The sequence below is a fragment of the Geotrypetes seraphini genome, chromosome 14 (genome assembly GCF_902459505.1).
Source record: "Geotrypetes seraphini chromosome 14, aGeoSer1.1, whole genome shotgun sequence".
Lineage (NCBI taxonomy): Eukaryota > Metazoa > Chordata > Amphibia > Gymnophiona > Dermophiidae > Geotrypetes > Geotrypetes seraphini.
In genome coordinates, this window is record NC_047097.1 from 24,139,247 (window position 1) to 24,151,725 (window position 12,479).

General features: G+C 40.7%; 1 protein-coding gene across 4 annotated transcripts in view; it reads left to right on the plus strand.

Annotated features, from left to right (window-relative positions):
• Nucleotides 1-12,479, plus strand: part of PDE8A (phosphodiesterase 8A) — a 237,476-nt gene that overhangs the window by 118,154 nt on the left and 106,843 nt on the right. For 3 of the 4 annotated variants that reach the window (XM_033920337.1, XM_033920336.1, XM_033920333.1), the window contains 2 exons: nt 2,703-2,759; nt 5,835-6,025. In XM_033920337.1, coding sequence (XP_033776228.1) covers nt 2,733-2,759; nt 5,835-6,025 — 218 coding nt within the window. In that variant the 5' untranslated portion in view covers nt 2,703-2,732. Of the gene's footprint in view, nt 1-1,110; nt 1,178-2,702; nt 2,760-5,834; nt 6,026-12,479 lie in introns of those variants that run through there. The other variant, XM_033920334.1, reaches the window with a different exon arrangement.

Here is a 12,479-nt window from a genome sequence, read left to right on the forward strand (position 1 = left end):
AGACTTAAATGTCAATACACTTTTCCGTAGATGGGAGATGGACTCCTGAAATGTAGGCCTGCCAAATGCTGGCCTACATTTCAGGCATCTGTCTGGGCGTCGATTCTCCATAGGGCGCCAGTGCATGATTGACACACAATCAGCAGCTGCTTCTTAGGTGGCCGCTGATACTGGCGTCCTATACAGAATCAGGCCCTTAGGGGCAAATGCTGTAAAGGACATCTAAAAGTTAGGCATCATTTAGACGTCCAGCAGCACAACGCTGAGCGCAATTCTATTAAACATAGATGCACAATAGAGAATGGCGTTCAGCGAATTTAAGCACATCTATATAGTTAGGCGTGCTTTAAAGAATTGCTTTTTAGGCATCGCATAGACATCTTCACAATGTCTGTAACATTATCGCATTTTAGCCTTATGACATTATTAAAATGGCGTTTTTATGCTGGTTTTTACATTAAAATTGTATGCAGTAAAATGGCTTGCAGAAGGCAGCCCAATTTTATAGAAGCACCACTATTATATTTTATATATTTATCTTTTAATTATTTATATTTGGCTACTTTATCATATTTCTCTTCTGTTCTGGTGGGCTCAAGGGGATTCCCATATATACTCAAATATAAACCGGGATTTTGGCCCAAAAATGGGGGTCCCGGTTTATATTCGGGTCAATGCCCCCTCCAGAAATTTTTAAGGCTGCTGCGGCCAGGCTCCGCACCCCTCCTCCTCCCTGCCCTATCTTCCTACCTCTGCCAATCTGGAGGAGGTGCAGCGGGTCCTCTGCCGATGGTTGGTGGAGGTGCAGCAGGCAGGAGCAAGCTTTCTGAACTCCTGCCCCGCTGCTAACTGACTGCACAGGACCCACTTAGTCCATTTTAGCGGCATGAGCAGCAGCGTGACTTGGCACTGCTTCTCAGCGCTGAGCAGCTTCCTTACTGGCTCCCGCGAATTCAGGCCTTAGACCTGGGAGTTCATATGTAGGATGGGTTTACTGTTCTTAAAGTAGAAAATAAAATTATATAAATTTTAGCTGTAAACTTTTCTTTGTGAAAACTTGCAGTAGAATTTTACACGTATAACAATTTTGTTTCATGATGAGGAAAATCTGGAGGGATTGATGAGGACCACTAGAAGGCTGTATTTCCTGTGGAAAGTTGTAGTCTTGCACTGCTTGGTTAGTAAAATCATAAGTTTCAAGTTTATTATAGATTTGATTGATCGCTTATTCAAAATTATAAGCGATGTACTGTACACATCAAAAAAATTACAAATTTTTAGGGGACCACAAAATAAACGACTGACTAAATCTTACAAAACATATTAAAGACTAACTTTATGAACATATTAAAACAAAAGGAAAGAATGGGAAGAGAAAAACAAGTTGTTGATAGTAAATAAGACACTTATGGGGGAAAAACAATAGGAAGGGAGAGATAACACATCAACTTTATATTTAAAGCCTTCAGCTATTCAAGGCTTCAGAGGGTACAGAAATAAATGCACATCTTTAGTCAAAACTTAATTAAAATCCTGTATTTCTGGGCTTAGTCATTGATGTGACATTGACAAAATACCAATACCATTTCATAGTACTCTGCTTTTCTCGAGAGGGAAAGCATGTCATAAGCTGGTTTTAATTCCATTTCCTGTTTTTCTGTCTTAACATTTTGATGATCTAAATTGCTTAAGACTTCAGATGCAGTGTGTTTTCCTCGATAGTTTTGTGTGACTTTCAGTTCTGTACCTTAGGCAATTTACTGCATTTGAGCTGGTAAGAGAGGCTGCTTATGTACACAGCATATGTGTGCTCTTTTCTCTTGTAATAAAATGAATTCTTGAGTTTGTTTTCTAATGGGTAGGGGTAAATCGCAGACTTCACAGACCTGACAGACCTAGCGGATCTAAAACCGCATGTCCTTAAAAATCTGAGGTCTGTGCCACTTGTGGTTAGTTTCTGGCTCTGACAGATCTCGATGACAGTTTAGCGCTGACGGATCCTAATACTTTTCCCTCCCTATGCTGAGACGGATCCATCAAGCTAAATTGTCATCGAGGTCTGTCGGAGCCAGAAACTGACTACAAGTAGCACGGACCTCAGATTTTTAAGGATGTGCGGTTTTAGATCCGCGAGGTCTGTCAGGTCTGAGGTCCGCGTTTTACCCCTTCCCTTTTCTAATCAAAGAAACATTTTGAATGCCTTCCTTTTCTGATTAAAATACACTAGCCTACTGGGGCAGCAGTTTGATGGCCACCAACTCTTAGGGCTCCTTTTACGAAGCCGGAGTAGTGGCTTTTCATCATGCGCTAGCCGGAAAACTACCACCTGCTCAAGAGGAGACGGTAGCTGGCGGTTTAGCATGCACTATTACGCGCGTTAAACCGTTAACGCGCCTTCGTAAAAGGAGCCCTTAATGTATAAGACATCAATTGGTTTCCAGTCTTGAGTAAAAGACCACATATTTGCACTTGCAACAGAACTATTGAGCATGCTTGTCACTTAATTAATGACATAAATCTTACATTTTATACTTTGTGAAGGAACTTGGAATGAAAAGAAATTCATCTGCTCTTTACTAGAGAGACTGAGCTATGTGAACTGTTTTTCAGTGTGGTGGAATGGTATGCTTTGTATCATCATATATGAATAATGTGTACATTCACCTCTGGATTTTACAGTATGCTATTTTTCTCTTTCGTAGGGATCAGTAAGAGAAGTACAATTTGGCTCCATGAGACTTCACCAAGATCAACTTCAGGTACAACTTCATAATGAGTGAAAATCAAAATGAATATTGCACTTGATAAGAACTTAGATTTTCTTTAAAAATGTCAACTTTTTTTTTTTTTTTTTGCACTGGTTGGCACTTCAAAAAAAATCACAAAAGTGTTTGCTTTAAAGCATATTCATTTTCATTTGTTGTTGCTAGGGTATTAATCTTAATTTGAGATCCACCAGGGGCAGTGGAATATCTTGTAGCTCAGGAAGGCCAAACACACTAAATTCTGGCTCTATACCCATCTCCCTAGTTTCTGATGCTCTATAGGGCAAATAATTGGTAGGGCCATGGCCCTTGTGGCCAACCTATTTTGCAGTCTATGATGCTCACAGTTCCATTTTATACAGGGTTCAAAACACTGCCTGGCTTTTTAGGGTGGTTGTTATTATTAGACCATCTCCCTGAAAAATGAAAGTAGTTTGCCTAGATTATATTACAATATAGAATATTGAAGAGAAAACAGAGGACCCATACAGGATAGTGGGAGGAAGGGTTATGTTTTATCACTTTCAGAAGGCTCAGGGACCATTGTAGTGACAAGGCTTGCTCATAATTATTACCAGAGCTTGAGCGCAGGCTATGTGGGCCTTTATTGGTCCTGAGGGCTGTATTGGGTGCCAAATACATTTCTCCTCTTCCCCCCCCCTCCGATGACGCGTGAGGATTTAGAGTCTCCGGTTATACCTTACTATGTATGACTGGCAGCCCAAAGAAACAAGCATATGGAGTCATTTTACATGCTTGTCTGAGGCAGTAATCTTCTCCATATTCCAGCTGTTTTAGCTGAAGCAGGCACAGCACTATCATAATTGTGAGTACAGACCATTGTGGTCTATAGGAGGCTTTGGGAGGTTTCTGGGGCTGGAATTTAGGTCCCCTACCTCCAAAATCTCCTTTCCTGAAATTTTTGTGCTTTTATTTAGCTCTCTCGAACCGTTTGAAGAAAAGAACAAAATTTTGGTGTTAGGAGAGTTCTTCTCTATTACCTTGAGGTGACAAATGATTTTCATTTCTCAGGTCATCTTTTTGTACTAACGAATTCTAGCCGCATGGGAAAGTTAGCATCTAAATCTTCCATTTCAAGATGGATTTACATGACTATTTCTGCAGCATACATGGGGTGTAGTAAGCAACTACTAATTTCTTTGAAAGCATACTCTGTGAGGAGTGTAGCTTCTTCATGGGTGGAGTCCTGGGCAGTTCCATCCAAAGAGATTTGTAGGGCAGCTTCTGATTTGTCACTCCCTGTCGATTATTGGTACAAAGGTTTGGGGGAGAGGGAGGTTAAGCAGGAATCTTGTAAACATTCATTAATTTGCATGACATTAAATGTTTTGTCAGAGCAGTGTTTGGAAGAAGTTTTATTTTTAAATACTGTGAGTAAAGCCACGATTATAATTATTTCCTTTTTATTATAATATACACTGCAGATAAGCAAAATAAAATTTATTTTTCCAATATTGCAGAATAGTGAATGAACCAGCATTTCTAGATAAATTGATTATTCATCATGAACCATCTAGGACACTTAGATCCTCAAATCAACACCTTCTTTTCGTACCCTTGTTGAAAATAATCGGCACTCGCCGTACAACAATATTTTCTGTAACAGCGCCCACAATCTGGAATTCTCTGCCTTTACACATTAGATCCGAAACTAACTTAGAGAAATTTAAAGGCACCCTAAAATGTTTTATTCAAAGATGCCTTTGAACTCTAGATACTCTTTCCACTTAAAGATATCTAGTGATGCCAAGTACTCTTTACATGTCTCCTACTCGCCTTATCCTGTTTCTTTTCTTTCTTTTAACAGAATCTTAGCAGCACAAAATGTGTCTTCCCCTCCCTTTTGTTTGTTCCTTGTATGTTTCTTTTCTTAACTTTATTGTAGTTCTTCCTGCTTTCCATGTATAATCTGTATGGTTTGTCTTTGAAGATATTTGTGTTTTAAACTATTGTATCCCTGTTTTTATCAATATTGTACATTCGCTTAGAATTTTGATAGGTGTGTGATCAAATTTTAAATAAACTATGAAACTATTTATGATTTTGTACCAATTGAATTGCTATTTTTGAAAATCTCCCTCTTCATGATACTCCTCCCTCTCTGGAATTATGTTTAGCTACTGTAACAATGGGTGATTCTAGAGGTCTTCACAGGACAGGCTCACAACTTAGCACCAATTTTCAACCCTGGTCAGATAAACTTAGGCAGTCTATTGCTTCCCTGCTCGGGCTGACAGATCAAGAGCAGACAAGACAAAACGGAGGCATTCTACCAGACTTGAGACCTGTGATTGTAGTGAAAGATAACCCATGGAAAATGTTTTGGTCTACCCGTTGCCGCTGAAACATATTCACCAATGAAAGGAAATATACATTCCTGAAAACACTTGAAGTAACAATTGTCTTTTCCATTTGTCTATATATTATACTAGTATTCCGTGAATGTGTAGTAGTATAAACTTGATGGTATATTTAAAGAACTATTATTCTAGTGTAATAGGTGTGCCATTTTGGATGGACGGGTAATATACCCATGCGCACAAGCTGTGCAGAAGGAATCCACTCCAGCTTTTGAATCTCTCCTCCTTCACCAGAAGGCTCTGCTGCCCATTTCACTTTGGGATATTATTTGAGCTCCATAAATGTTTCTGTTTGGCATGTTTGTTTCGCTATTTTGATTGTTCAATGGCAATGTTTAACATGTTTGTTATAATTTCAGAAAAGTTGTAGTTCGGGGAGTTCCCCATACCCCTCCTTCACATGTGTTTCTATATGGGGCTATTGCATGTTTTGGTACAAACTGAAGAGGGCAGCAGAGCCCTCTGGTGAAGGAAGAGGGATTCAAAAGCTGGAGTGGATTCCTTCTACACGGCTGGCAAGCAAGGGGATATTACATGTCTGTCCAGAAAGACACTGCTATCTACTAGAAAAGATATTAGCAAGGTAAGAACATAATCTCTTTTTATGCCATGGCTTAACACTGATATATTAATTAGTCAAGATGGATGACGAGATAAAAAAAATTATTGTAATGTACTTTTGAACCAGGTACTTTTAGTGTTTGCCAAAGAAGACAGCCAGAGTAATGGATTCTGTTGGGCATGTGAAAAAGCAGGATTTAGGTGTAATATTGCCAGGACACCAGAATCTGCACTAGAAAGCTTTTTGGATAAACATCATGAAATCATCATTATCGATCAACGGCATTCCAGGTATTTGGATGCAGAAGCACTATGCAGGTAAGCATATTTTCAAATTTGGTGACGGTTATATGGCATAAATTAAGATATACTATGAGGCCCTTTAACTAAGGTGCGCTAACAAATTAGTGTTTGTTAAGTATATAATGAGGTGTGGCATTTAGTGTGCATTGATTGTTAAAGTGTGCTAAATCCATTAAGGCACCTTAGTAAAAGGATCCCCAAGTGTGGGCCAGATATATAAATCTGGAAAGTTGTACTCTAATGCCTTCACGTTTTTTCTAGAACCAGCACCTTATTCTCTCCACAGTGCCCTGTGACTGAAGCTATAACATTTCTCTTTCCAACCCCCCCCCCCCCCCCAATTCTGTCACCTCTTGCTCCTCCAATGTATCCCTCTGCTTTCACCTCACTCCTACTCAATAGTGCCAATGCTTTGCTCTGCCTCTGCTCGGCTTCATGTCCTACCTATCTGAGAATGTCACTGAGCAGGCAACTTTTTCTTTCAAACATCATTTTTACCCCTTACCCTCCCTCCTGCCCAGACCACAGTTATAGGAGAGATCTATCAATCCATTTACCATCTTTCTGAGCTGGCTCTTCTTACACTGCAGCTAGCAGTACTCCCTCCTAGATCTCATAACTTCTTAAAACAAAAGACTGAACGTTCTCAAGTGATAGTGGTTAATGGTTAATGGTGTGCCTCAAGGTTCTGTTCTTTGGTCTGTTTAACATTTTTATAAGCGATATTGCTGAAGGGCTGTCAGGTAAGATTTGCTTCTTTATGGATGATACCAAAATCTGCAATAGAGTAGACACTCCGATGGTGTGAATAACATGAAGCAAGACCTAGCAAAGCTTGAAGAATGGTCTTAAATTTGGCAGCTAAAATTTAATGGTAAGAAATGCAAGGTCATGCATTTGGGCTGCAAAAACCCAAAGGAACAGTACAGTTTAAGGGGTGAAGAACTTGGTGTGACAGAAGAGCGAGACTTGGGTGTGATTGTATGTGATAATCTTAAGGTGGCCTAACAGGTTGAAAAGGTGACGACAAAAGCTAGAAGGATTCTACGGTGTATAGAAAGAGGTTTGGCCAGTAAGAAAAAGGAGGTATTGATGCCCCTGTATAAGACTTTGGTAAGACCTCATTTAGAATATTGTGTACAATTCTGGAGGCCACACCTTCAAAAAGATATACAAAGGATGGAGTCAGTCCAGAGGAAGACTACTAAAATGGTGCGTGGTCTTCGTCATAAGGCGTATGGGGACAGACTTAAAGATCTCAATATGTATACTTTACAGGAAAGTCAGGAGATGGGAGATATGATAGAGATTTTAAATAATTACGCAGTATAAATGAGCATGAGTCGAGTCTCTTTCATTTGAAAGAAAGCTCTAAAATGAGAGGGCATAGGATGAAGTTAAGAGGTGATAGGCTCTGGAGTAATCAAAGGAAATACTTTTTTACAGAAAGGGTGGTATATGTGTGGAACAGTCTCCCAGAAGAGGTGGTGGAGACAAAGATGGTGTATGAATTTAAGAAAGCCTGGGATAGGCACATGGGATCTCTTAGAGAGAGGAAGAGATAATAGTTACTCTGGATGGGCCATTTGGCCTTCATCTGTCGTCATGTTTCTATGTTTCTATCTGGGAAGGCCCTTTTATAGCTTTTCCATGAAATCACTTATGAGAAATTGTGTTGAAGGCCTTGATGAAATCTGAGTGTATCAAATGTAGTGTTCTGCTCCGATCCAAAGGGAGGGTCACTCAGGTTGTAAGCTCAACCTAGGGTCCACCAGGTAGATGCACCAGACTGAGCAGATAAATAGAGAGAAGGGTAAAGCACAGGCAGAGAGTCCAATACTAATAATGCTGCTTCTGCTGACAAAGTTTTATAAAGGTAAAACAAAACATACTCGTGTACAGTTCAAAACCAGTACTCAAAGAAGTTTCTCTTCAAATAATTGTACCCCAAAATCTCTCAGCTTCAATCAGCCCTTTTATTTTCCTCCTGCATTCTTATTGTCATTAATCCAAACCCCCCCCCCCTAAAAAAAACCAAAACCTCAAAACACTTTCTTTTATTCTGACACCTTTTCAGTTCAGTTAGGCTTTGGGAGCCTGTACCCCTGTCTCGAATCAGTTCATGGCTTCCTACAGGGAAGTCACCTGCTCATTTATACTTCTGCCATTACCCCTTTTTAAAGTTCAGAACGTTTTCCTTTCCCCAGCCTATCACCAGTATACTCTTTCCAGGAGTGGCAGGCAAATCCATCACAACAGTCATCTGCCACTTTCGCTCTCTTCTCAACTGCTTTACTAAGCAACCTGAAACACCCCTGAGCTTTTTACAAGTAAGCCCAAGGGCACAGGATTTTTCCACCTAAATGATTTGATGTAGTGAAACCCATTCAGTTTATAATGTGAGAAAAAAAAAACCCTTCTTGTTACTACATCATTATTATGCAGCTTTTGTTCACAGAAACATTTCCTCTTCCTTATCTTCACACTATGGCTGTCAGCTTGCAAAGTCCTAATTTGCTGCTATTAAGGGAATAAGCCTTTTCCCTCCATGAAACAAACAGCCAGTCCTATTTCTAGGCTTTTGCTTTGAGAGCTACTTTAAATGTGGAGTTGGCTGCCTACTCTTCACTTCAGAGGCTGTAACTTCACAAACAGTTCATAACTTTTCTCCTAAAAGCTGTGCTTTGTTCTTCATGCATATCTTCTGGCAGAGCATTTTTTATTTTAAAACTTTAGCCTTTCTTAATTTGAATTAGCTTTCCACAGGAATACGTTCAGAGTAACTTCCATTCCATTCCATTGATTCAACCTCATCTTTAATCGTATCCTTCTCTGAGGAAACAGACACGTGATCATCCTGGTATTCTGGTTCAGGACAGACTATCTTATGCTTGTCTTCCTCAACTTTATTCTTGGCATAAGTCCAGTGAGGTTTAGCTGCTCCTGCCTTCCTCGGTCTCTCTCTGGCTTACTCTACTGAGGTAATCAAGATTAGCTTCAAGTGAGAAACTTGCTCTGATTGGTGGAGACTTCTGGGGATTACGAAACCTGTTAGATCCTGCTTTCTGGGTTAGCGTTAAGATCAGAAACTTCCTACTTGGCTTTCTTGGTCATGACTGAATCTTGCTGTACTGTATTTGCCTTATCAAATGCCTTCTTAGAAAAAGATAAATGGGTATTAGCAGGGTCCTGCTTCTTTCCTGGCCAGTGTCTGGGTTTATGTGCGAGTTTATTGTTGTCAGCATCTACCACTTCTGGGTTTATGCTGGGGCTCACTGAGGAGTGTGTGGCGCAGTGGTTGGATCTACAGCCTCAGCACCCTGGGGTTGTGGGTTCAAACCCCGTGCTGCTCCTTGTGACCCTGGGCAAGTCACTTAATCCTCCATAGCCCCAGGTACGTTAGATAGATTGTGAGCCCACCGGGACAGATAGGGAAAATGCTTGAGTACCTGATTGTAAAAACCGCTTAGATAACCTTGATAGGCGGTATATAAAATCCTAATAAAAACTTGAAAAAAACTTGAAAAAAACTCACAGGGATTTCCCTGTAAGAGCATCTGATCTCACCGGGGATGGGGGGGAAGGGAAAGGAACTCCAGATAGGTGCATGGGCCACCCAGAAGGTCTCCGGGGCTGCCTTTGGCTTGCAGACCTTACATCGAAGACCTCTGATCTAGAAATTTATAGCTGTGATGAGGAGTTAGATATTCCCAATTGCTTCCACTTATGTCCCAGGTGCTCTACAGCAGTGTTCCTTAACTTTTTCAAGCCAATTACCCTTAAGCCTGACAAATACCAACCGAGTACTCCTCCCCAAACTTCGCCCCTGACGCCACCCCCATAATAATGATACTAATTGTAATTAAATTTCTTCCATCCATTTTTCATATATACACACAATATAATCTTATTAATACATAATGGTAACCGCAAAATTAAGAAAAACACAAAGCACACTGTGCACAGAGAAAATGTTAAATTATAATTTCTATTTGTGTTTTTTAAAGAGGTCAAGGCAGATGACTTTAAAATATAAATCAGAGCAGGTTTTCAGAATGCCCCAATAAATATATATGAAAAATTTGCTTGCAATGGAGGTAGTAAGCATGTAAACTTTTTTCCTACATATTCAATATACTGAAAACTTGACCTGTGTTCTTTGAAGACTGAACTTGTGATTCTTATCTTGGGTAGCTGTGAAAGAGATTAACTATTAGACACAATAACTGAGAATGAGTTGTTTGTTTTCTTAAGCATTAGTCTTTGGGCTGTGTTTCGCAGTTGAGTCTGTAGCACAAGATGCCTTTTGGCATACTTTTTTGTATGATGAGCTACTCTTTCCCTGTCCAAGGCACAAATACATTAAATAAAATGAACGGCATATCAGTCTCCACAGAAAAGCATTATGGACACATGGAGGACTCGTATGCGTATGAAGTGAGTCTGTCATATGAAAGGAAGCTCGGGCATGAGAGGGCATAGGATGACGTTAAAAGGTGAAATGCTCAGGAGTAGTTTAAGGATATACTTTTATACAGAAAAGGTGGTAGATGTGTGGGATTGTCTCTCGGTAGAGGTGATGGAGACAAAGACTGAGTTCAAGAAAGCATGGTACAGGCATGTGGGATATCTTAGAGAGAAGAAGAGATAATGGTTACTGTGGGTGGGCAGACTGGATGGGCTATTTGGCCTTTATCTGCTGTCATCTTTCTATGTGATCACTTAAGCACAGTGCCCAGGAAAGGAGGAAGGAGAATTGAGCAAATCAGTTCAGTTGGGCTGTGTAGAAGAGGGGAGTAAGCTCTTCAAATCCTTGTTATGTGATCACTTAAGCTCAGTGCCCTGGAAAGGAAGGTAATTTTATCAGAGGTTGCTTACGCAGGTGAACATGTTGCACCTATTTTAAAAAAGGCAATATATGGGCCAATGTATCTTTTATAAAATAGTCTTATCTAGAAAAGCTGTACCTGATGCAAGGCAGAAATAACTGCACACATGCATGAATTTTATCACATAAATACATATGTGCTGATTCTGCCCTAGTTTCCTGTTCAGTCTCTATTCCCATTATTCCATAACTTGGTGCCTACGTTTAGGTGCCAAATGCTTTTGCAGTTTACAGAAGCGAGTAGCTATGTACATCAAAGGTGTCAATAATTAACACTGATGTGGTAGGTGCTTCGTGCAGTTCTATAAAGTACATGCTAAAGTTGCTTAGTTCGTAACTGCAAAGGGGTGTACACAAGGGCAGAGCATAGGTAGGCTACGAATGCGTCGCCAAGAAGCATGTGTACTTAATAAAATACTGTACTATCAAGCATTGCATGGAACATATGGGCACATCAGCTTTGCGCTTGTATTCTTTAATGGCTTTGGCGTGCATGTTAGAATTGGGTCTGCATCTTAGCAACAAGTTCTCCAATTGCACCTTTGTGTACATCACATAGAGGGCCTGCTTTTATGTGTGTGTAGGCTGGAGCAGTTTTGTAAACCTGCGTTTTTTCACATTCAAGTCCCCTGTAAAACTGTTTTAGTGTACAGTGTCAAAATATCTTTCCCAGTTTGTTGTATATATTTTTGAAATATGGCATGACAGTTTTCAATTAATGTGTTATTTATGTTCAAAGTGTGTTGTATGATTTTTTTTTTTTGTGTGTGTGGCAAATGTACCTGAAAATGGGCTGGAAACAATATTTAGTAATTTGTAGATAATTAAGTTTTTAATTGATGCTGCAGAATAACAGTTGACAAGTGGGAAAGAAGCCAACTGAATACATTTGTCCCTCAGTATTTGTGGGGATTAGGGGCAGAGCCGGACTGCGAAGTGTGAAAAATCGCGGATAACTTTGTGCCGGCTCTGACCCACCCCCAGACCTAACCTGGTGGTCTCCGCCTCCGATCGCCTCCTTCTGTGCATGTTTGCAGTGGCCAGTGCGGGTGCTTCGGTCTCTTCTTTCCCCGCTTCGGTGTCGGGCCAGGCAGAGTGAAGATCGTTCCTCTCTGGGCTGGGCAGCCTGTGCTGGCCTTACCTGGTGGTCTAGCGGGCTTTCAGGGCAGGAGCGATCTTCTTATGCTCCTGCCCCGTGCAGGTCACCAATAGGAAATGGCTGCCATGAGCTCCTGTAGTCTCTCGAGACTACGACGGGAGCTTACGGCAGCCATTTCCTATTGGCGATCTGCACGGGGCAGGAGCGTAGGAAGATCGCTCCTGCCCCGAAAGCCCACTAGACCACCAGGTAAGGCCGGGATGCTGGGGGGAAGGCAGGAGGGAGGCAGGGAAGGTCTGAAATGCAGCTTTTTTTTTCCCCCCCTAAAAAAAATCACGAATAATCTAATCCGCAGATGCTGAAACTGCGGATTCGGAGGGGGAAGTGTAATAGCTTAGCTTGTGCCCGTAACTGGCATACCTACTTATACCATCCAAATGTCTTGGGGAGTAATGCAAAAGTTACAATACTGAACTAAAATA